Source organism: Gopherus flavomarginatus, chromosome 10, assembly GCF_025201925.1.
Source record: "Gopherus flavomarginatus isolate rGopFla2 chromosome 10, rGopFla2.mat.asm, whole genome shotgun sequence".
In the NCBI taxonomy this organism is placed as follows: Eukaryota; Metazoa; Chordata; order Testudines; family Testudinidae; genus Gopherus; species Gopherus flavomarginatus.
The window spans coordinates 29721563-29747527 of NC_066626.1; the positions used below are offsets into that span (position 1 = coordinate 29721563).

At 43.2% G+C, this 25965-nt stretch overlaps 1 protein-coding gene across 3 annotated transcripts in view; it reads right to left on the reverse strand.

Moving 5' to 3' along the window:
* The window catches only part of GLS (glutaminase), a 116693-nt gene that overhangs the window by 6482 nt on the left and 84246 nt on the right, over nucleotides 1-25965 (reverse strand). For all 3 annotated transcript variants that reach the window (XM_050916354.1, XM_050916355.1, XM_050916357.1), the window contains one exon: nucleotides 1753-1814. In XM_050916354.1, coding sequence (XP_050772311.1) covers nucleotides 1753-1814 — 62 coding nt within the window. The remainder of the gene's footprint in view (nucleotides 1-1752; nucleotides 1815-25965) is intronic.

The following is a 25965-nucleotide window of genomic DNA, read 5'->3' on the forward strand; positions in this document are numbered from 1 at the left end:
TCCCACCCAAAGAGACTCCTAGAAACAACTAAGGAACAAAGACTGAACTGGGGGAAGTGCTGGACCCAGGCTAAAGGGATTTTTAGCCTGTGAATGAAACACCTGAGGATTCAAGCTGTAAGCACGTGCAGCTTGCCAGCTTAAGAATCTGCAGCCCGCTTGCATCATCACTTAGATCAGATATGAATAGCAAATTCTCATCCTATGCAGTATATTAAGCTTAGTTTGTGGTTTTTGTTTATTTGCAAGATAATCTGCTTTGATCTGTTTGCTATCCCTTAGATTTTAAGTGACTGTATCTTTTAGAGTTAATAAACTTGTTTTTGCTTTATTTTAAACCAGTATGTGGAAGTCACAACTTGGGGGCAGAAAGCTGTTGTATATGCCTCCCCACATTGAGGGATGGGATGAATTTCATAAACTTATCCTGTACAGTTCCCTGTGCAGCGCAAGATTGGTATTGTTTTGGGTTTACATTCCAGAGGGGGCATGTGCCTGAGTAACTGGGAAGTTCCTTAACTGGAGCCTATCCAGGCAAGGCTGAGCACAAAATCTGCAGGAAACTGCAGTTGGGTGTGTCCCTACCTCTGTGTGTGCTGGTGAAAGTGCAGGCTGGTCACAGCAGTACAATGTAAAGAGAGCCCAAGCTGGTGGGTCACGGGGCTCCGTGGTACCCCAGTTCCAGGTCGCACCTCTGAGGGGAACTCATCACAGTATCAAAAGTACATTATATTTTCATCTGAGCTTTAATAAAAGAAGCACCAAAATGATCTGGCTTTAAGAGTACCTAGAGATTTGGCTTCATTCCTGGCATCTTCATCTGTGGTTCCAGCAAGAAAAATCACTTTTAAAATGCCACTATGGAGCATACTGATGTGCATACATACTTCTCTCTGTCCAGCCAAAACACTAGTTCCAGGCAGATTCTCTGACTGGTTAAGATCACTTTGGGGTGCAAAACTACTGTACATCAGCCGGAGAAATTTCACAGAGAAGTCTCCCTGTGTCGGAAGAATCTCTAACCAGTATAAAGCTAATAGAGGAGCTCCGCTTTGCCCCAGCTTTGCAAAGGTACAGTGAAGAATTAAGCCATCCACATTTATCTGCTCTCTCAATGAGTCTGTGTGAAATCTGCTCAGTGTAAAATGCAAAGTGTTTCTGAATACTGCCAGCCCTACAAAAAAAACAAAAACAAAAGAAAACTATACTTGGGATCTGAAAATCAAGCTGGGTTCCTTCTGGCTCCTACATCACTAGCAATAAACATTCCTCAATTTGAGCTTTGTTCACAGTTCTGGAATTGATTCACAAGGCAGACTAGAATCCAGCTTGCTCTTCTACTGATGTAAAAATTTGTGGGAAGATAACATATCGTTACTGAGACACAAAGGAAAAAATCAGTTTATATCAAAGCAGAATGATGCCATTTTATGGGATTATACCTCTGACTATAACCAGATGTACACATTATTTTTCATATTATCCACATGAAGTTTTGATACGCAGAACAAAGGACTGATTTTGTAATGAGCTTAAGTCCTTGCTCTATCGGGATCTGAAGACTAGGTATTAAAAGCAGTGCTAGATCCACTAGAGTGCATTCTTTTAACACCTTGTGTTTAAATGGCCCTGCTACCTTGGAGTATTAAAGCAGCTATAATGTCTCCTAACATGGTCATATGTTCAGAAATAAAGTGCAATAATAGTTGAAACACAAGTGATTTCCTTTCCCCAACACCATATTGGTTTTACCTTCGGAGTGCAGATACATCCCCAGTGTAGGCAGCAAACAGGAGATTTATCACAGACTTCACCTGTGAAATGTGAAGGAAAAAAAAGTTGTTTTTTTCTTTTCTTGAGGTGACTTGTGGGAAGAAAGCGAAGATATAGTAGGGTCACTGTTGGCAAACATGTCAACTATGGAACAATTTCTCCAGGTACATTTGCAATATAATCTAAAAAGGTTGTCAGATTGAATTCCAAACAGCTTCACTTCAGGTAATTTAATGCTCATTGGTCCAACTCTGAATGTATAGAAACACTAGAAAGCGGACCACCACCAACTTGTGTTTTACTATGACAAAAATCTAGAAATATTTTCCTTAGTTGGCCATATTGTATTTCTCTTTTAAACATAACACTATATACTACTGATACTCTAACGCACTGCATGATTTGCATAATTCATCATGACAGATAGTTTATGCTGAATACAGATGCAGGACTTGAAGAGTAGGGGATGTTACCAGTCAGCACCAAGGATGCCAAGGAAAAGCTATCTGAGGAAATCTGCATACAGCACCTCTTTCAATACTTTCCATTACTTTAGCTGATATACTATGGAGGCTTTTTACAGAGTACATCCCAGAATGCTTCACAGTGTTAAATAATAAGAAAAACTAATAAGCATAAGCAAGACAGAAAAGGCACATTTCAAAAAGGCTGCTCTAGATAATTAGGGCTGAATACACTTTTCGCAGTTAGTTTCATAAGCATTTATGACCAGCTAGAGATACCAAGTCTTAGCCTCTTACAATGAGATTTGCAACACTGCACGGCCCTCTGTCACCAAGATTCCCACGCTTAAACTATTCCACTCAGTTTGGCTTGAACTCTGCCTTCTTTATAGACTATCCTAACAGATCAAACCCGAATCACAATTCTTGGTGCACCAGAAAGGAAGGAATTCTCTACACACGCACACCCAGACCTCTCCATCTGCTCCCCGAACAGCATGGATGCATTCCTGGGGGCACTGGGACCATGTTGGGGTGCTGTATCATTGTCTGTGCCTTTCAGAAGCCAGAATCGAGGAATCATTTCACATTAATTTCCTTACCAAGTACCAAATAAAGATACTTGTTATAAAGCAGCACAGTAACTTGCATGGAAAAAAAGAGACGGGTATAAACAAATCACATTTTTATAGCATATGATGTGACCTCAAACCTGTTACACAAAGACTAAGGCAGGCCCAGTCACTGACTTTAGTCACGCAGCGTATGAACACTAGCGGGGTTACCTTGAATCAACATTAGCACAGACTCATTGGCCTCCTGCCTTGCCTCACTGTGTGGACACTGATGCAAGGTCCCTGGGCTTTAGCACTCTGCCAATTTTCCTGGGCTACCCTAGAGTCATAGGCTCACTGGGTTAAGTCGCCAGTTGCCCTTTTGTGGAGAAAATGACAAAATCCAAAGTCTATCAACTTAGGGCCTAGACTTACAAGGTGCAGGGGCCTGCAACTCCCAATGACTTCAGTGGGAGGTGAGGACACATGCCACTTTGCAGGGTGGGCCCCAAGAACTCACCCTTCAATTCTTATTCGCATTCTTTCCATGCTCTCTGCTATTAGCCAAGCTACTTGCTAGGTTTTCTTGTTCTTGTGGTGTGCTTGGCTGCAGCTGTCACGCACAGATAGACCTGTCTCATTAACACAGCAGGCAAGGCAAAGCGTGGCAAGAGCTCAAGCTGGTTACTCATGTTTACTTGGCTACCATGATTAAAATAATGTCACGCTGCCACTCCAGGAGTTTTAAAGCCTCCCCTTTTCTCTCCAAGAGATCAAATAGAGGGAAAAGGCTGTATATGCTGTCAAGTTATTCCTGTGTTTAAGTCCACTGTTTATTATATACAGCTTACAGAAAAGGTTTTGTAATTAGCTAATGGCCTCATTGCAATGTATTACATCCATTTTCTAGTCAATTCACCATTTTGATTTTTTTCTCTTAGCACGCGCACAAACAATGCCAGACTGAGAGGAAAGACTGTCCAATAATTAGAGCACTAGCCTAAGACTTGGGAGATCTGGGTTCAGTTCTTTGCTCTCAGAGACTTTCTGGGTGCCATGGGGCCATAGGCACTGACTTCTACTGGCACCGGGGGGTGCTCGACCCCCCTCTGGCCCCACCTTTACTCCACCCCCAGTCCAACCCCTTCCCCAAAGTTCTTGCCCCAACTCCTCCTCCTCTCTGCCCCTATTCTCACTCCTTCCCCAAATCCGCGGCCCAGCCCCGCCCTGACCATGCCATGTTGCAGCTTCTTCCCCTTCCCTCCCAGAGCTTGCTACAGCTGTTTGGCAGCGGCAAGCACTGGGAGGTAGGTGGAGAAGCAGGGACGTGGCGTGCTCAGGGGAGGAGGCAGAGGTGAGGTGAACTGGGCTGGGAGCTTGGATGCTGGTGGGTGCAAAGCACCCACTAATTTTTCCCCACGGGTGCTCCAGGCACGGAGTCGGCGCCTATGCACGGGGCAAGTCACTGAACCACTCTGTGCCTCAGTTTTCCATCTGTAAAATGGGGAGAATAGCCCTGGCCTGCTATTGTGTTGAGAATAAATACACTCCAGATTGTGAGGTGTCCCGATACTGTGGAGATGTGAGTACGTAAGACAGACAGATTGAAGTCATCTATTTATCAGGAGAAACAGCAGCAACTTCCTCACACTATTCTGCTGAGTCCCTGCCTTGTTATTGGAGGGGTCACTTCCAGGAATAAAAATGTAGTTCAGCTTCCATGACCATTCAATTCCTGACCTCTTTACTGAGCCTACCAACGAAAGTGCCAAACAGTGTGGTGGTTATAGCTTTGTGATGTGGACACGTACTCTGTGGGTTATACTGAGATCACCAAACTCTTTTCAGATAAGCTCCTGAACAGCCCCCAGATGGTAACGTGGTCACTACTGACATGAGCTGGAGTTGTACAGTTCTGTACCCCATTACTGTACAGTTGATTACACTGTACTTTTCCAGGTATCTGTCTGAAGTCTGTGTTTAGAAATAAAGGCACCAAATGGAAATTAGTTTAACCACCTTTTCATTTTATCTGAATCCAATTCAGGAAGTGGCTTTCTCCAGAGATGAGTGAAAACTTCTTGCAAGAACCCCCGATCCCCCACATACTCTTCAGGTTGCTGACAGTATAAAATTTAAGAACTATGGGCTCAAAACTCTGAGTTGCTGAGCACCCTCAATTCCCAATTTATTCAGCATGAGTTGAGGGCATTCTGGACCTTGTAATACAGGTGCAGAGAAAATTAAACTCTTGATTTGCATTTATTATTTGCATTTCTCAGAAGCATTTTTAAGGTCCCCTTTAGCAGTTTTCCCTCTCCCACTTTGCTATTAAACTGGAAAATCCAGAATGTAACTTTCTAAACACAGATGAAGCTAAACGATTGTGAGTGGCTATAGATCCAATTAAAAAACTTTGTATTCAGAAGTTATTTATTTTCCTGCACTTCTGTGAGCAAAAGATAATTTTGACTCTAAGTCTTCTGAAAACCACACACATGGGCATATAAATGGATCCAACTACTAAACCTCAAGGAATACCTTACATCTGCCCAAATACCAGACATTGCTTGAATTCCACAGGCGACTTTTCACAGCCCTTTTAGAAGGTTCCAGAAAGGAACTCTTTGTGAATTTTGGTTATATCCAAATATTGTAATAATCCAACTAGTGTTAACACATCATATATCAGTCTAAGAAATGCAATTAAATTCAGCAAACAAATATTATGTGAAAAGTAACTAAAAAGAGCCAGACGTTGGAGGATTTATATTTATAGATGTTAACTCAGAAGAGATTAAAAGCAGTTTATTTTAAAAACTAAAAGGGAACAGCCTGCATTCTGAAAATTCTGAAATGGTTAGCCTAAAACAATGGCATCTACTGCAAAAGTGAAAACTTTGATATAGAAGGTAGCCAAATATTTTATGTTGTTCTTGGGAGTAGGCAAGAAAATATGAGGAACAAGATTGTGTTGCAACACAAAATAAATGAGAGCAAAAACTTCAGTCTGTTGTGGGAGATAAGCAGAATGGGTTCATAAACTGATAGTCAACTGCTTAGGGAAACATTTTATGTCAGTGAAACCAGTCAGTCTGATTAGAAGCAATCACCAAAGCTCTAGCCACACACGGCAAGGGATGGTATATGTCTGATGCGCAGAAGTTGACTGTTTATGCTATTCAAATTAGTAGAAACAGTTTTCTTCATCTTCAAAAACAAGAATAGGAAATTCACCTTATGCTTGATCCAAGCCGACTGAAGTCTAGGGGAATCTTTCCACCAACTGCAGTAGGCTTTGGAGCAAGCCCCTACTATATAATCTGTAGCCAAAGATTTAAGCAGCTGAAGGACCTTGGAATGTGTGTTTTGGGTTAAATACCAGGACACGGCTGCAGTGCAGAATCCAAAATGGAACAGTTACATCTTACAGTGGATCAACTTCTATTGGTGAAAACCAGAAAAAAAAAAGTTAGTCCAATAAAAGATATTACCTCACCCGCCTTGTCTCTCTAATATCCTGGGACCAACATGGCTACAACTACACTGCAAACTGTTACAACTTAACATGAGTTCTGACACAGTGCTGATGAGAAATGTAAAGTAAACTAGCTCCTTCTTGCATCGATTTCCTTTTAGAGTGCTGGAAAACAAAAATGAGTATTAAGCTGCTGCTGCCAACTCAGGTTTGTACCATGTAGTAAGGAGGCCTCACTCCCCGCCGAGCCTGAGAGGAACAAGCCAGAATACGCGCAGCAGTGGGCGGAGCCACCGTCACCTGTCCCCGCCCCCCAGAAGTCAAGGGTCAGGACAGGAAGTACAGCGGCACTGCTGCCTGTCCCTGCCCCCCGGAAGTCAAGGGGCGGGACAGGAAGTATAAAAGCCCGACCCCAGCGCTCAGTTGGGAGGAGGCTGCCGGAGAAGACAGACGCTGCTGCCCAAGCTCCCGCCAGGCCCAGCCTACCCCGCGCTCGGTACCCAGAGGAGGGCTGGCCTGACCTACCCCGCGCTCGGTACCCAGACTATACTTAAAGCTCTTAAAATGTATGACCAGTGTTAACTATTTAAGCAGGTCGCTTGCTATTTAAGCATAAACCAGTTAGCAGCACTATGGGTTCACTCGTCTTCATGTGGCAAGGAATACATTTTGAGCCATGTCCCATCTCAGTAGTGATTGGTATAACTGGATAGCCTCACTGGCTTAAGTTTTGTGCTCACAGTACAGTTTCTAGTAGACAGTTGTCCCTCACCACAAAAATCACTACAACTGGCACCTATACTGGTAGTGTTAGAGGCACTAAGGATTGCATAGGCATGGAGATTGAACTGCATTTTCTCATCGCTAGAGGTGGTTCCCCCAGAGGAACCTGACAGGGAAATTGTGTACTGCTCCTATGGTGGGGAAAGGGACTTTTTTTAGAGTTATCACTCTAGCCCCACTGATAAGCACTAATCTCATATGGGTAAATGTATACAAGACTGCCAAGGTAGTAGATGTAAAAAGCATCTCAGTTTTCTCCTTCCCCACTGCACTAACTGTGTGGTATATAGTGTTACTGGCATTTAAATAAAGACAAAAACTGCTACTTTAGCAAGGATTATTAAAGAATCCCCATTCCAGATTCGAAAACAAAAATTCAAGCCTCCCACATTAGAAGGATTTCTCACTAGCATAAAACTTTGCAAGGAAGACCCAGAGATTTCTTCCAATGAGGAACCTGGTAAGAATAGCCTGCAGCTCAAAGGCAAGAGGCTACACAGGATGAGCTACCATGATAGGACAGCTCCCTTCAAAACATCCCGTCTATACTGCGTAACCAAAACCTAAGACCACGTTTTAACTGAGTTTCCAATCCCAAGTCAAAGACATTAGCATGGGCTGGAAACAGTTAACAATGAACGGTCCTGTCTACACTGCTAGAGTATCTGTGTTGTAACCATGTTTGGAGTAAGGGAGACTTTCTGGTATTATCAAGGTAGCTGGTTTGTTGTTTTCACTGTGTAAACAGGACCTCGGAGTTTCATTAGATATCTCAAAGCAAACAAATATATATCTGCTCACAAGTGATATGATGGGAATCATTTACCACCAGTTAGCATAGAAATGTAACAAATACTTATTTTATACAAATAATTTTCTTACATATGATCAGGTATGGCTGTGATAACCATTCAAGCTCACCTCTTCCCTGAGTCACATGATGCAGAGCACTATTCATTAGAAAAGATCCAGGCCCTTCCAGGTCGTGGATCATGTTTAATTCAGCAAGAAATTGTCTGGGTCGCCCAATCAATTATTTCTGGCTTGTGGAAATGCCAGCCAAGGAATAAGGGCACTTGCTTAATTTAACTGTGTCTCTTCAATCCCTTAACAGTTCTGCATATGATATAGGAGAGAGAAATTTAGCTGCTGTTCATGCAGGAAAAAAACCTGTTTGGAAAAAATTAATTTAGCTCAAAGCTGGATTAACCCCATCAGAAGCTCTTGGCTGATCAGGGTCACTGAATCCAGATTATAATCTATTACTGTGTGTCCTGCTTTTCTGAGTCCTCCTGTGCTCTTCAGAAAGCATTACAGCCTCTTCACCCATTTTTCATTAAATATTAATATTACTGGCTTTAATATTTTCCAGGTGATCAACTTGTGAGATGCCATCAATCATGACAGCCCTCTGCCCTGCGTTACTGCTAGTGGATTTGCTGATACTACACACTGATCGTGACTGGTGTTATTTAACAAACATTGTTTCCTGGCAAAATCCTTATGTCTCATTCAGGGACTCGTTGCTTGTGTTCAGTCCACATGAAGTTTTTTTAGCCAGTTAACAGTAATCCACTCAACGGGTCACACAGAAAGCATCTACAAAGTACAAATGAATGTATCTCCTCTGGTGATCTATCACTAGGGCACCCAAACCTAGAAAGTTTCATATATTGCCTGTTTCTCTGAAAAGGGGTGTCAGTACATCTGCAGAAGTAACCTGTTTGACCTAGACAAATTGTTGTGTGGCCCAGGAAGAAGGGTACCAACTACAAAACCAATTATCATCACTACACTCTTAAACTGGCCAAGTGGCAACTTCCCGCAGAAAGAGTGACCTATGATGGCGATGGCCAATATTATGTAGTAACCGTCAAAAGTTTCATCATGGTCAATCAGAGCGCAAGGTCATAACTAAACAAATTTTGTTTTGATCCAAAGGTGCACATATTAACTGGGCACGTGGCAATTTGTTCCGTTCTTGTTTTTGAAAATGAAAGAGTTATCACTGCTAATCCAGAATATCAGGATCTAGTCCAGCAAAGAACACCAACGTTCCAGCTTCATATTCCCCCACTAGTTTTAAAACTGAAGCAATTAAATGGAGAGTAAGTATTCACAGCTAATAACTAGTAATGAAGTAACCAAGGCGGGACAAATGTTCACAAGGTGAATGGACGGAAGTGGTGAGGTGCTAGCTAAATAGAGAATGGACTAGAGGGAAGGACTTTGTGCAAGATATTGCAGTCGAAATAATCTTTGTTGTATTGTGTTGTATGCACTGTAAAATCAGAGGGCTAAGCAAAGGATATCAAACATCTTCCGTGGGAAGTCAACCCCAAGTTTATCTCCATTCAGAATTCTACTACCTCTCAGGAAGTGACCAACCAACCTCAAGTAACCCAATCTGAGGAGCCACGTTGTGTGTCCATGCACCACAGCAATATACCAAGTACCTTAATATCCCCACAACAGAATATCAAGGTCCTAAACCTCCATACGGAGATACAAAAGATCCTAAATAGTTGTGTTCATTAGCAATCAGCCAATCAAGGGGATGGGGGAGGGGAGGACACAACTTGTAGCCAGCTATGTTGCTATACATACATGGGCATAAGCTAAGTAAGGTATAGGTACAGATCAAGGCAATAATAGAAAAGCCTACAGGGCTCAAACCCATAAGACAACAGTTTAGCCAAACGAACAGAGGCATAAGGCCTAAAACCTTGACAAAAGTAACTAATCCCATAAATGACCCACTATCAGAGGTCACAAGACAGAGTTTTGTTATAAGCAACTGTTGCTAAACTGCTGACAGGTAATCACAAAATGCCAGAGGATACCAACTTTAGATATTTTAAGTTAAGAATATCAGATGTCCCACCACAAGAATGTCATGATAACTAAATGATGTATATGCTAATAAACTTGAAGTAAAAGCCCTAGTAACCTATGGGAGAAGGGCACCCCAATATTAGTAAGTTAGGAAATACAGATAAGGTAAAGGGGTTGAAATATCTACTGAATATGCATTAAGCATAGTACATGTTAGTGTAATCTATGATAAAAGATGGCATCCCAGCCCATGCACACCTGAGAGATTTCCTGGAAGCAGTCAGGCCAAGGGCCACTCTTGGGTCATCTTACCTACCACCGTGCTCCCCAGCAAAGGATAGTGTGAGCATGCAAGAGGAAGTTACTTACCTTGTGAAGTAACCGAGGTTCTTCAAGATGTGTCTCCCCCACCCCACCACAGGTATTCCGCTCTAGGTGTGCTCATGTCCCTACCCCTAAGATCGGAGATTTTTGGTTACAGTGCCTGTTTGGGCCACACATGCATTATCCCTGTCTCACGCTGTACTTGGCCATTATATGGTGCTGTGCGGCCAAACTGCCCTCAATTCCTTCTTTACCGCAGAGTCTATATATAAGAACTCAGAAGTAGAGGGAAGGAGGACAGGTAGTAGAGCACCCACAGGGAGACATCTCAAAAGAACCTCAGTTACTGCACAAGATGAGTAACCTCTTCTTCGCTGAGTAGCATCCATATGCGTGCTCCACTCTAAGTGACTGTAAAGCAGTGCCCCTGTTGGATTTCTCAATGATGATGAAACAGTCAATTCAAACAGTGCATCAGGTGCAGAGTCATGAGTGATAGCATAATGATCTGTAAATGTGTGAACAGACACCCAGATCGCTGCTCTACAAATGTCTGATCTGTGCGCTGGAAGGAAGGCTTTGGCCTCCACTACCTCAAGATAGGCCCCTATGAACTACAGCTGTTGCACTGGTGTCAATGCTGATTTCTGAGTATTTATTTGTAGGCTTATTTGTAAGAAAAGGTCCATGGCCTATTGTGTGGCTATTAATGCCTTGTCTAGAGAAGGAGCTTTGAGCAAACAATCATGCAAATATGGTAATAATTTCTAACACCCACTTGTCTGTGGTGATAGTCTTCCACATTTGAGAGAAGAGGGTAAGGCTGTTGCCAAACTCATGGAAATGTTTAGGTTGTTGCAGCAAGTGACTTTAGGGGTGGTAACTTGGTCAAAATCTCAAAATTGTTGCTTTATTGTAGATGGCTGGGGATGTTGATATTTGTGATGGGGCGGTCTACGTTTTGGAGCCCTCTGTCTTTTGCGTAGTGTCTTTGAGAGGAGAGAAATGGAGTCTGTCTGTCTCAGTCTCTGTGCAGTGTGGTATTTACCAGATCTTCTCTTTTATGTAGGGGTGTAATACCTAGAGACCATAGAGTTGCTGTTAAATCTTTAAAGGAGCGGAGGGATTCGTCTGTCCTGTTGGCAACTAACTTTGACCCTTCAAAGAGGAGATCCTCCACTGTGGCTTGAACCTTCCTCGAGAACCCTAAAAAATGAAGTCACGATGTACTTCACATATCCAGCGCTGTCAATATCAAGCCACCAGCTGTGTTAGCCATATTCAAGGAAGCTTGTAATGCAGTCCTCACCAGGAGCTGACCCTCAGCCATGATTGCTTGAAATTGTTCTCCCATCAGGTGGAATAGAATGAATAAACTCACTCCTTTTTGAACAATAAGTATGACTGCATTTTGTCATAAGGGCTTCATAGCTGTCAATTCTAAACTGCAGTGATGCTGATGAGTATGCTTTGTGTTCAAATAAATCTAAAAGCTTCTAGGCTTTATCATATGGAATCATTTTAGCGTGGTGGTGCTGTCTGCCACGTTCATTTACAGTGTCAAAAACCAATTAATTCAGTGTAGGATGAGAAAATCAAAAGTCCATGCCTTTAGAGGATATGTAATACTTTTTGTCTGCCCTCTTGCAAATGTAGGGGATTATGGTCTGTCTGCCAGATAGCTTTAGCTGGGTCCATCAATTCCTCATTAATGAGAAGTGCAATTTTCGCTGATGCCTGGAGGATAGCAAGCAATTTATGCTGAAACTCTAACTTCTTCAAGGGGGATTTGTAGAGATTCCACTTTTCTCTTTGAAGAGCTCCTGCAAATGCTTGAAATCATCTGCTGCTACTGAAGGGGGTGCGGCAGGAAGAAAGAAATCAGAAGAAGAAGATGAAGAAATACTGGTTGCAGGAGTGGCTTCTTTTTTCAGTCTCTTCTCCTGATCCTCAAAGGTTTCCTCTTGAGGATTGGGAGGCTTGCTATCAAGGATGATGTGGAATGCCTCACTCTCTCTTTGTGGGTGCTGGAGGATCTGGAAAAAAGTGCTGCCTGTATGCAGTTCATGGGTCCCAGTAAGGCCATTGTGATGGAAAGTGCTTGAGTGGAGAATCCATAGGTGTCCATATCAACCCTGTGGGTCACGTCTGGTGTGGTGGTAGCTTATCTGAATATAGGGGTCAGTTCTGGTAGCTCCCTGTTGTGATGGGGAGCCCTGTGCTGACACTGAATAAATACCTTCCTCCTCCTCATTGTCATCATCACTGGAGAAGGGGGAACAGTCCTGGGTGGTGGAATAGAGTACATGTCCAGGGATGAGATGCATACCGCAGACACATCGATACCCAGAAGCGGAGACTTGGGCATCTCCGATACTAGTAAGTCCTTTGGACACCTAAATTCATGTAATACCATAACGGCTTTCGGTACCGTAGCAGTAATTGGTGTCGGTGCTCCTACAGTTAAAGTAGCTGTTTGGTGCTGTGGCCACTCTGTGCTCCATTGCATGTCCAGCAGGCAGCACTGTAATTTTTTGCAGAGCTGTTCTACTTGGTACTGCATGTCTGAGCAGTTCTGTTGCTGCTATCTTAGGAGGAAGCTGGACCTCTCTCTTCCGCTCATTTCTCCCAACAGTGACTAGCCTCTTAGATTCCTTGACGGCAGAAACAGTACCAGAGGATCCAACTGCCTTAAAGGTACTCAGCTGTGTGGTCGGTACTGAAGTCATCAACCATACTGGGGATCTCTTCTGCTTGGCCGCATGGCGCCATATAATGGCCGAGTACAGCGTGAGACAGAGAGGGCACATATGCAGCCCAAACAGGCACTGCTACCAAAAATCTCCGCTCTTAGGTGCAGGGACAGAGACACATCTAGAGTGGAGCATCTATTGAGTCACCACTCAACATAGTAGTTCTGGATGCTTGTACTACCTCATCTACTTTGTAGTGTTTGTAATACTACTGATGGTACTAATAAAAACTATTGCAAATGCAAAAGGTCTTCCTTAAGAGAAAGTGTCTTTCCTGCATGCACTGGGAACCTCGCTCCCAAACTACCTGTAATACTGTGGCTAATCTTGGGGCAAATGAACCCTGCCAACCCCAGAGTGTTACACTGGAAACAAATAATACCTAACCAACAGATCAGGCAACTTGCTGATGGCATCACATTAGGGTAGCAGATCTGTTCTCTCCAAAGTGTCTCTGCATTAACATTTGAAGAAAAAAAAATCTCAGCAGTTACAATTTTTTCAGGATATCCAAAAAGTTACAGAAGCAGCAAATGTTCTTTGAATGTGCCTATCACTCAGCATCTTGACAGCGTATGAACTTCAATGTAATGTAAGTGTAATTCATTTACTAGTCAGTCTTCAAGTATAACTAAGAGTAAAGAACTGCAATAATTTCAATTTTCTTGCCCAGGGCTATAAGCCCTGAACCACTGTGGGTGGAACACACCACCCCCCATGCCCCCTAAAAGAAGCTGATTACACAGATATTAAGGATCTGATGGGACATGTTCTAAAGGAACGCTTGCTATCTAAGCCTCAGAAATGGGAGGGCTTTCTCTGGACCAGTGGGGGAAAATAGCTCTGGGGTTCCTTCCATCCCCCATCCTTGTGGGAGTTCAGTTTCCTTGTGGGCTTGAGCGGGGGAAGGGTAGCAAGGAAAAAGGTGCTTCTTACCTGCTGGGAGAGATTAAAGGGTGCAGCCAAAGCACACTAGCTCCCATGCACCCAAGTCCTTCCCCCTGCCCAGGAGGCTCTTCTGCACCCAGGAACCACATCTCTTACCTTGTGGGATTAGAACAGGATGGGGCTTTGGTCCTGTCAGTATCATGCCTGTCACTTTTCGGGGCTAGGAAGAAAATATTCCCCCCACTGCTAAATTGGCCTGGGCAAAGACGGATTTTTCAACCTTCTTCTCAGCCGCCCAGAGTATCAGTGGTTGTAAAATTCGTGTTGTTCCAACTTGGCAAGTATCCAGTGAACCTACTTTTTCAAAAGGGTGCCTAAGTTCCTTGATAAACTGAACTGCAAGCAGGATAAGGAGATAGCATCCCCTACAGAAGATGAGGAAAGTGGTTGGAGCACCTAATGTCAGGTAGCACAGCAAGTGGCCTACCCCTTTCCCCCAATACCTTCATCCCTCATACAAGGGGAGTGGAACGGGGTCCCAGCAACGGTGCTGGGTTAAAGGATGGGCTGGAGGGCTGGCAGCAACCCTCCCCCTGATAGCAGAGCCTATAGAAGGAAGGATGACCTGCACTGAACGAGTTATTGAGGGATTGCTTCCCACATATATTAATAAAGTAGCAGCCTAGTTAAACGGTCACATCTGTCTTCTTGCAGCATTTGGAACAACAGTGGTGGGCTTTTGGAGGCTGACATTGCCACTGCAACCTAGGTTTCCTCCACACATCCACGTTAAAGATCTGCTAAAAGTTATTTCAAGACTGCAGGTTGGGGTAGAGATGCCACATTCTGCTTCAGTTTATTGTCTGACTATGGTAAAGCACTAAGTGACCTCTCTTCTGTGCTCCTACTCTTGGCTCGTTACCTGGCCTGTTGAAAGTCACTTTTGGTTGGCAGCTGTGCCATAATCAAATTGACATACTAAACAACGTGCAAGTGCACAGGCTGCCAAATGACCGTGTGTGTACATCAATACTTTGTATTAAGGGCAAGTTTCCAAGGCAGGAATGTTGTAACAGCTGTTGGACTTCCTGAGCTTTTGCACCGATTGTTAACAGGATATGCCATCATTAATCCAGCTCTGAGCTGGATTATCTCTGAAACTCAGAAAATAGATTTGAGCTGTTGCGGTGAGTGTGTAGTGAACCTGGATTAACGTTCCACACTGAGGGGAGAAGTTTACTACGACAAGGTCTCCCTACCTACCTTCTTGGCTCTCAGTGGGATCTGTTTAATAGATGGTCTGTGGAAGTGGTCAAATTGCTGCTGAAGAAAGTTCAAATCAGCCCTGGAGAAGGGACTGTCTCAATATTAAATATCAAAAATTCCAAACGAGGCAAGATCTAAATCACATCGCTTTGCTACTTTTATTTTAATAAAAATAAAAATTAATCCCTATGAAAAGACAATTAACATACAGAAAAACAATCACCCCAGTTAATAATCACCTGTTACCTGTTTTGAAAAAAAATAAAATGAAATGCACCATGTTTAAAACTGATACTTTAGCTGTGCGCACATTCTAAACCCCAGAATGTGCTGATGTCAGATCTAGAACAGGTGCAGTGATCTATACTGAAACAGAAAAAAATAAGTTGAAGTTCTAAATCCAAAACTGAATATGGATTTATGAGCCTAACGTTAGCTTCCTATTTTTAAAAGTTTTGGCCTAACCTTCTGATTATTATAAATCTGAATATAATCTATCAGTGAAATGTTGCCAGTGCCAAAAGTTTTAGAGTCATAGTACAGAAAACATCTTTGAATTACAAGTAATCAGATTCTAGTTTTTTTTACGTTCTTGTCTTAGATCTAGAAATTTGGATTGATAAAACAGGCAGAAAAGGACAAAACAAAAAAACCAGAAATGCCACCAGAAAGGGGAATAAAGGCTACAGAACATTCAGCCTCCAACACAGGATAGTATCAAGTTATTTTAGAAATGGAAATTGTTTTATCATGTATATTGCATTGCAATGTGCCTTTATAGTCCACTAAATATATTAGCACTGGGAACCATTGTCTGTGTATGATTACAATTTTCAATGTAAATTAAACTAATTTTGGGGAGAATCTTCACCACCAAACAGCCTACTGACTGTTGGACAGACATACTATGCTTTCACCAAAAGTCTATAAAAAAAATTTCATATGTACCCTGAGTTCACATTCTTTTGGCAGTATCTGTTGGGCCACACCTGCCCCTTGTCTCCATCCCAGAGGGTAGAGTTTATCAGAGCAGTGTTTTCATTTTAATTTTTAAAATATAATATAGGTGTGGGAGCCAGAAAGTGGGAACATGAGGAGTGGCCATTCCTCTGCTACCCAATACCTGGAGGAGCTATGAAAAAGGTTGGCGCTGGAACAAAATGCACCCCTCGTAATAGCTGCTTCTGGTCCTAGAGCAGTGGTCCCCAAACTGTGGGGTGCAGCCCCCTATGGGGGTGCAGAGGAACATTCGAGGGGCATAGAGGGGACCGGGCCATCCCCCACAGGAGGCAGAGAGGAGGCACCACCCAGCCCCGCCTCCAGCAGCAGCCCCCCTCCCGACCAGCTCCTTTCCTGGCTATGGCCCAGCCCGCAGCCTCTGTCTCTGTCTGTGGTTCCCACCAGCTCCCAGCACCGACTCCCAGAGGGGTGCAGGCTGAGTAAAGGGGGGGGCACAACCAAAAAAAGTTTGGGGACCACTGTCCCAGAGTGACTATGAAGTAAACATTCTTTTAAAGCTATTCAAGACAAGGTAAATACCTAAACAGGTTTTAAAAAGCTGCTTTAACAAGTACATTCCTACCATCCATTAAAAAAACAAAAAACAAAAAACAAAAAACCTCTCAACCATCTTAGAGAAAAGTTTGACAAAAAAATTTCCCTAATGTGTCAGAAGATGCAACTTTTGCCATGTTTAAAGTCAGGAATTTCAAAATTGGAGGCCAGATTTCCTGATTAGGTTGCAAAATGCTTAAATAGTGCCAGGAAGGCAGATGGCAGAAGCACGCACCTCAGTGAGCCAAAAATAAACCCAGGAAGAAAAAAAAACCCACACAAATTAGCTAGGGCTCAAGGGAAGGATTAGGAGTCAAGAGAACTCAGTTCTAGCTCATTCAGCCACTGAATCATCGCTTGGGTAAGTGACTGACTCCTCTTCTCAGTCTGTAGGGACTGAGACACTCATTAATGCCTGATTCAGGTCTCTATACCTGTTCTAAAGAAACTCAATTTCAGAAGAGGGACTTTATGTTCAAACATTAATAAACTGGTTCTCTTTTAATAATTTTTTTTTAAAAGAGTCTAAATTCACAGCGATTACAGGAGAATAATTTTTGCAGCCAAATAAGGTCAAGTCTCTTAGGTTGCTTCTCTGAACATGAATTTTGGTGATCCCAGTTGTCTACTCATCTTATGCACCACAGCCCCTCCTAGCAACCTGGAACAGAGTGTGCACACAGAAATGTTCAAATCCTAAGACGGAGACTTGATATCGCCGATCAACCTGTGTCTACTTGAGGAGTTTGGCTTGTCCCATTGGCAATCACAATCCAAGCAAAGATGTAAGCAAGCTTCCCAGGAGTTTATGGGATTTCTCCAGGACAACTCCCCCAGAAATTTTGAGCGTGTCTAACATAAGGCATAAAAAAATCTTGAAATGTTTTATAATCAGGCTTGTGCCTGATGACAAGGGTACCACCACTGTCTCAACAGTGAGGGAGTAGGTGCTGGTATGATTTGTTCACCAGCCTGCAGATCCTCTTCAGCACAGTCTGTTCCTGCAGCTGTTCAGGGGGAATTGGTCTTTGAGCAATTCCTGCCGTCTTGTGGAAGAAGGAGAACTAACCCCAGATGGGGCTGCAGAAACTGGCATTCTGGCTGGCTGCAAGCCTCACTGGGGCCCAACAGCGACAAGGCTGAGGGTAGGGGTATGAGGCAGGGGGCCCTGGGGACTGCTCTCTTTTGGAACTCTTAGTTCTAGAGTAATAATAGTGTGCCCTAGATTTCCTCTCAAAGTCACAAAGAATCAAAATGATCAGGACTTCCAGAGTGTTTTGGTGATGCCTCTTTGCTATGCTCCAAGGGGAAGAGGAGAAAGACTTCCTCTTCGAGAGGTGGAACAGTATTAATTGAAGTCAGAAGTAAAACTGGGGGTACTGACCAGAACTGAAGATGTTATCTTCACCGTAGTTGAAAGGAGTGGCGATTCATGTTGCACTGAGACAGTCAGATGGCTCAGTACTATAAAAGCTACTGCACTGAAAAAGGCTGTATGGTGGACAGGCAGATAAAAGCTATCAAAAGTGTTGGGTATCAGTATTGTTGGTACCAAGAACCTCAGTGCTGACTGACTGGTACCGTGCAATATTTGAAGCTCAGAGACAGTACATATATAGTGGCACAGTGATCAGTGCTTAGGGTGACCAGATGTTCCAATTTTCTAGGGACGGTCATGATTTTTGGGTCTCTCTCTTATAGAGGCTCCTATTAGCCCCCACCCCCATCCTGATTTTTCACACTTGCTGTCTCGTCACCGTACCAGTGCTTGACCGGGTGCCAGTTGGAGCCATCTTGGACCTTGAATTACCCTTAAAACAGGCAGACCAAGGGGATCTCTGCCCTTTTTGTGTTTGTTGGTTAGGAACCAGCAAGGGAGACAGATCTGCACCACTTGCTGGAGAAGTGGTCCTTCCTCCCCTGGACCACAGATGTTTTACTGGTCTCAGAGAATGGCCTCTTCTAGACTTAAGTCCCTGAGCTGTGAGCGGATCCCAAGTTCACAACAACACTTTCTGAAAAGGTTTGCTCAAGCTTTTCAGCCTCTGACACTCGAGATTCTGCAGAGAGGCCCACAGATATCCCCAACAAAGAACACAAAAGGCAAGACAGTCTTCCCTAAAACTCTTAGAGAATGACCTATAAGCAGAACATCTGTCAGCAATACACTCCTCTCCAAGGCACAACAGGTGCACCTCTTATGACCATCACAACACCGCATCACCAGATGAGCAGTTCTTAAATCCAGGAGACTTCAGCTCTGCTGTAAGGGATGGACCCAGTGCCACAGAAGTCTTACCAGAGAAATCATGGGGGGGGGCAAGAGGGAAGGAATTGGGTTTTTTTCATAAAGGGGGGATTAAAAAACCCTAATTTCTCACTATAAAAGTATTAATACCACAGTCAGAGAGAGACTCGGACACTGCTAAGTTTCTGATTCAGCCAGAGGCAGTAAGAAGGAACCGAATGACAGCTGAGGTTGCCCTACCCATTATGCCCTTGTGTGTGTCATACAAGGGAATATGGGGTGCAGGTGTGGCCCAGCAGACACTGCCAAAAAATGTGAACTCAGGCACATGAGCACACAGTGGAAAACAGATAGACAAGCACTCAAACAAGACCTTAAGTTTTTGTTTATGTCTAGAAGCATAAATAGTACACATGAAACTAGTAAAAAATGTGATTTTGCCCTTCTCTACCAAATTTAGGAATAGTAAACCTACTGATTTGAAATTAAATAAAGTATTTCACTCAGAGAATAGTAAATGTCATCTCTAAACACTTACAGGTTCAATTAGGTAAGTTCTAATCTTTTGAAAAATAAGTTCTTAAAAATAGAAGTACTGTCAAGCAGAAAGAGGCATTGTGAACAGCCAGATAGAATTTATGATCATATGCTGACCATGCACATTAATGTATTGATACAGAAAAGCAGGCCAATATGTTCTACATATTTTAACCAAAACCAAATCTATGCGTGGTTAAAAGACCTAAAAGAAATACTTCTGACACTGTCTGAGCAACCATACAACAAAAGCTGTCTACTACTTCAAGGAAAATGTTTTGACTAGCTAATCACATCGACAGGAAGCAAGCACGATTACCTCTTCTAATCGCTCAGCACCATGTTCTTAGCTCACAGCGTTTTGTTAATAATTATTCAAATCACGAGGGCTTCCAAGTGGTCCTTGATCTAATCTTTCCCTTAACAAGTAATGTATTTCCAGATCTGAGGCACATACATTTCCAGTTGATGTTTTCATTCACCACCCAACTATTTTAATAGAAAATGTAATTTTAAAAAAATCATGTAATTTTATTCGCAATAACCTCTCTCCAAATTTTTTCAGAAATCCAGTTGCAGGTCAAATGGAAATACAACAAAATTATTTTCAGGAAAGAAATCATGCTTCAATGCAATGGTGGTTAAAGGCGGCCCTCAACCCAGAAGTGCAACTTTTACAGGCAACAGATCTCAGCCTGTAATGCTCCATCTTGAACTAACAGGCCAGACTGCTGGAGTTCCATATGTTTGGCCATATGCCATGTCTCCAGACTGCTATATTTAATGCAAATGACATGTGACCCTTTAGTGCTTTGCAAGGCAAAGTATGAGAACATCCTGCTTAACAGGCTGACTTACCTGAACTAAGAAAATACATTGTATAAAGATGGAAAGCCAGGTGAATGCTTGCATACAAAGTGCACACAGTTTACCTGGGGTACCACTAATAATTTTAACTGTTAAAAGACTTATACACAATTATAAATCTACATCCAGGAAGAGAAAAATAAAGCCATCTCTTGTCAATTCTCATACACCAGTAAATATATACATTTCAATGTGCAGAGAAAGTGCTAGATGACATACAAGGTCACTTCCACGACTTTATGAGAATTCTAACAAATACAACAACTGACTCCACTGAACTCTAGGAGCCAAATAGACTAGAAAATGCAGGAAATTCAGATCTCAGTAGTATGCAGTGTATCAAAAACCGGTAAGCTTTAACACAGTTCAATTCACCTAAGGGAGACTGAATGGTGGTATCTTAACATCTATGTGTAGGAATCGTTTACCTTCCTAGATTGAGGAAAACCAGGTAATTAAAGTTAATATATAGCCTGGTCTTGACAGAGAAAGTATTGGCAAACACCTCATAACTTACAGGTGGCGCTGTTTATAGCTTGAAAAACTTGCCGTAGATTATCAGAGAAGGGAATTAGAAGTAGGTTGAAGAGAATACCACAGAGATACAACAAAACGTTTCAAGGTAATGAAGATACAGGGAAACACTATATTCTTGAATACTTGGTGTCACATAGCTCAAGAACAGAAAAGAGGAGAAAAAGACCTTAAAAAGCAGACACTATTACTGTAAAACCAACAAGTTTTTCTCTGCCTGCATGAAAAACAATGATTTCAAAGCTAATAACAAAAAGACTAGCTGTTAATTATACAGAAGGGCCCAAATGCTCACATTCATGTCAATGACTTGACTCTCTTTTCCATTTGATAAAGGTAACTGCAAAGCAAGCAACAGAAAGGGCCTGTCAGCAAGATACCACTAAATTGAACTTCTAATTTAGTGTTGCCAACAGCACTCTCACTTAATTCTCAAAGTTTGGCTCAAACCAGAAACGCTAACTAGTGACACATCTAGTACTGCTGGCCAATAGTTTTTATACTATCCTACAAAACAAACTTCAGAATTATCTACAGTTGTGATTGATGGGAGTGAGAGTTTGTTGCTAATTCTATAAATCTGTCTTTAGGTTCTAACAAATCAAGATTATTTAATTATAAAAGCCCCCACAATATGCTTGGTGCTTTCTGGACACATAGAACATACTCCTGGCCCTGACGAGCTCACTATGTGTACATTATAAATCCCCTATTCATGTAACATTGCACATATCGGTTAATGTATTTTAACAATCTGCTATTGATCAGTGACAGTATCTTCAACATGAAACTAGATATATTTGAGGTAGGGAATGCTGATTCTAAAATTGAGACTGCTGATTTTATAGTGACACTGTCCATAGATTCCACTCCTGAAGTGCAATCGAATCACCCTTTTTCTTATTTTAGTATAGTAACAGCCTTTCTCCTCTTCCTGTATTACTTTCCCGATACTGATCACAGCCCCCTCTCTGGTACATATCCTCCTGTACACAATCCAAGATGGCAGAGTCCAAGTCACTGGGTTTCCTAATCCACCCATCCTGTGATACAGCCATGCTAGTCAGTGACAGCCATACCTGATGCTCATTATGTGCCAGGGTCAGAGCCACATGCCAGCATGCTGCTCCATCTGTAAATCTTTCTCTAAGAGCACAAAAGAGCAAGGAGGCAAAGCTGAAGCTCTTTCTCCTTGAGAGATCAATGCAGGCAGCCTCTGTTCCAGGCAGACCCTCTGAGAAACCTTCAGTAGCATGCCCCTCCAGTGCTTAGATTACCCTCAACACCAATATGAGCTCCTTTCAAGACTTAAAATAGAGTCCCATACAGAACCTTCAGTAACAAAGTCGAAGTTCAGACCAATAGTCACATCCAAATACAAGGAGCACACTGCCACTTTAGCATTGCCTAACATCAGTACCAAGCACCATGGCTTCAGCAAGGATGGTCTTGCGCACCACTGTACCATGACCCTCAGCACTGCTCACATTTCTGGCACTGACCCCCTTATGGCATTGACGGATTCTATTGCCAGACTGGCACCCAATCACAGCTATGATTGACTCTGGGTAGTCATCACAAGGCTCCCTTTGGTGCTGAATTTAAGGCAGAGCAAACCCAGGGAGACCGGCTCTTGAGCTGCAGGAAAATTACTCTCCTCCCCATCCCTCTTGAGTCCATAGTAGAGGCTCCTCCTCTAGGCACCTTCTTTTGTTTTACTGTAAGTACTCACAAGGGTTGGGCATTTTACAAGAGAAATGATTTAAGGTAAAACTGGTCAACTGGGATACACTGCTCCTTAGGTAGCAGAGGATCTGGGATTTCTGAGTAGCCAGTGTCAGGGTCTAGATGCCACAGGGGAGCAATTCAAAAGGGACTCCAGCACGAAGGGGCTCCCCTTGTTAACCTGCAAGGTGAAGACAAGTTTGGCATAGCCCAGAGGAGAGTACTTGAGTGGCAGAAAGGCTGGTGGTGTTAGGAAGCTAAATACCCAGCCACTTCGGGCAAGACTCCTTCTCGCTAGAGGCTGGGAACAAGGTAACTGAGTCCTTGGGATCCTGAGAACTATCACAGCATATTATACCCTAGCCAACAAAGACCCACCCTGACACATTAGTGATAACTCTACCCGTGCCCAGGTGGCTTCGGTGGCCTGCCTTGCACATGTCCCCATTTCTGAAATACTCAAGAGCTTCAAAATGATGTTCAGACCACACCATTATCTCCCATTATTCCCTGGTGCAATCCTATAGGTTAGATGCAAGCGTCCTCCGAGCAATCCTACAAGCACTCTTCAAGCAGGCCTTCATTCACTTGCCTCCTAGCTTTCTGATGACTGCTTGCTAATTACGAACAGTGGAACCTGTATGGTCAAGCACTCAAAGAAATTATGATTCTTTACAGTAATTGTAGTTCAAGACATCTTGTGGACACAAATTCTACATCCAGCCCTCTCTTCCCACTCACTGGAGGCTCAATCTCAGGATTCTTATTGGCGAAGAACTGAGCACGGGTTGCCTCCTTCTCACCCCTCTGCTACAGGAACCAAGAAGGTGTGGAGCAGCACAGGCATGGCCCTGCTATTAAAAAAAAAAATCTGATCTCATGCACGTGCACCAAAAGTGAAATATGTATAGATAACACATTTCAAAGAGCAACAATTACTGTAAAGTGACTTTAATTTACTAGATTTCTACCTGATTTCCAGCCTCATCAACACTTCTGAAGGCAATAAAAGATGAAGTAACTTACAAGACCCTTGGGGCAATGATGTCTTTTTTGTTTTGTAAAGCAGTTAGCAAGCTTTAGGCACAGCATAATTACTACTGCTAGGCCCACAGAGTTAAACAGCCTCTTGCCATTCCAACAACTAGCATAAATGTGGAATATCCTGTGTGATATTTGGATCCCTAAACAAAGCAACAGGACAAAATATGCAGTGCAAATACAATTGATTATGCATGTTAAATCATTCCAATAATAAACTCAAGTACAATTACAAAAATCAGCTCTCTCTGATTAACATTCACATTTTTAAATTGTAGATTCAACTTTTCAATGAAAGAATGACAAAACTCTGTCCTGTTTTGTCCAACGTAAACCAAATTAAAACACACAAAAACTATAACATTCCAGATACTAATTAGAAATAGGCAGAACACTACGATTTTAAAATGATAAAGCTCATACTTGAAGCACTGTGCATTACTAATCAATGACATGTATCAAGACCGGAAGTAGTGTGAGCAAAAATACTTTACATTGCAGATGAGTAAATACTTAAAGGTTTTCACTCTATTGGCTTTTTGACTTGTCCCCTTTTTCCAGCTTCCACTTTACAATACCCAGCCCCTTCGCCCATCAAAAATTATCTTTAGTAGATAAAAAGGCACATATTAAAAAAACCAACCCAAAACACAAGGGACACATACCACCTCTAAAGTAAATTACTGTATTGTAAAACTCCTTCACCCTGCCCCACAGCTATTCCCCTTCTTTAAACTTTCCTCATCTTGCTGATTGAAGACGACTAAAGTCAGGGATTTATTGTGTCTATATTTTGAAGAAAACAGGCAGTTCTATTCACTTTGTTATAAAAATGTTTTTCAAAGCATGCTATAAGTAACTACACTTTATAAATTCATTTGGAGTAAAACTAAACCCTGTTTCAGAACCATCAATATTAAGGATCTCTATTTAATATCCTGCACTCTATCAAAGTGCACTTCCATTGACATCGAGAGTAATTTTGTTACAAAGCACGCAGAATATACCAAAGCCATAGCGCTCATTCAAAAGTCAGCTATTACCCCAAAAAGCTGCAACGATCACTGCCAACTTGTTTAAACTCCGAATCAACCTACCTTTAAGATGTTAAAATGCAGCGTGCATAGGGCTGCTACGCATCCGGTTTTCGACTGGAAGGCCCAGTCGAAAAGGGACCCTGGCAGGTCCAGATAGTACTGCTGAACAGGCCATTAAAAGTCCGGTTGGTGGCACAGTGGGTCTAAGGCAGGCTCCCTGCCTGCCCTGGCGCTGTGCAGCTCCCGGAAATGGTTGGCATGTCCCTGTGGCCCCTAGGAGCAGGGGTGATCAGGGAAGTGCTGCGTGCTGCCCCCACCTCGAATACCAGCTCCACAACTCCTATTAGCCGGAAACCATGGCCAACTGGAGCTGTGGGGGCGGTGCCTGCGGGCACGAGCAGCGCACACCACACATAGCCACCTGGCCATGCCTCCTCCTAGGGGTCAGACATGCTGGATGTTTTGCGGAGCCAGGGCAGACAGGGAGCGTGCCTTCGTCTTGCTGTGCCACTGACTGGGAGCCACCTGAGGTGAGCACTGCCCGGCCGGAGCCCACACCTCAAACCCTCTACTGTGCCCCAACCCCCTGCCCCAGGTTGGAACTCTCGCCTGCACCCTAACTCTCTCACAGACCCTGCACCTCCACCCCAACCCTCTGCCCCAGGTTGGAATCCCCTCCTGCACCTCAACCCCCTACTGGAGCCTGCACTCTGAACCTCCCCTCCTGCCCCAGCCTGAGCCTCCTCCCTCACTCCAAACCCCTTGGCCCCAGCCCAGAGCCCACTCCTGTACCTGAAACCACTCATCCCCAGCCCCACCCCTGAGCCCACAATCCCCTCCCGCACCCCAACCACCTGCCCCAGCCCAGAGTCCCCTCCCACACCCTGAACCTCTCATTTCTTGCTCTACCCCAGAGCTCACACCCCTAGTTGGAGCCCTTACCCCCGCCCACAATCAACCCCCTGCCCCAGTCCAGTGAAAGTGAGTGAGGGTGGGGAAGAGTGAGTGACTAAGGGAGGAAGGTTGGAGGGAGTGGGAGGTGGTGTCTCAGAAGGGGTGGGGCCTTGGGGAAGGGGACGGGGCAAGGGTATTGGGCTTTGTGCAATTAGAAAGTTGGCAACCCTAAGCGTGGAATGTTTTCTAGATTATAAAATAAGATTTAACAGAAGTTGTACTTTGCTAATTTAAAAAAATGATTGATAGCCACAATTACTAGAATGGCTGTCAAAACCAACATGCTTACTTCCCCAATTATTTTGCCAGACCAAATATTGAACTTAAAATTCTATTCTGAGCCATGTACG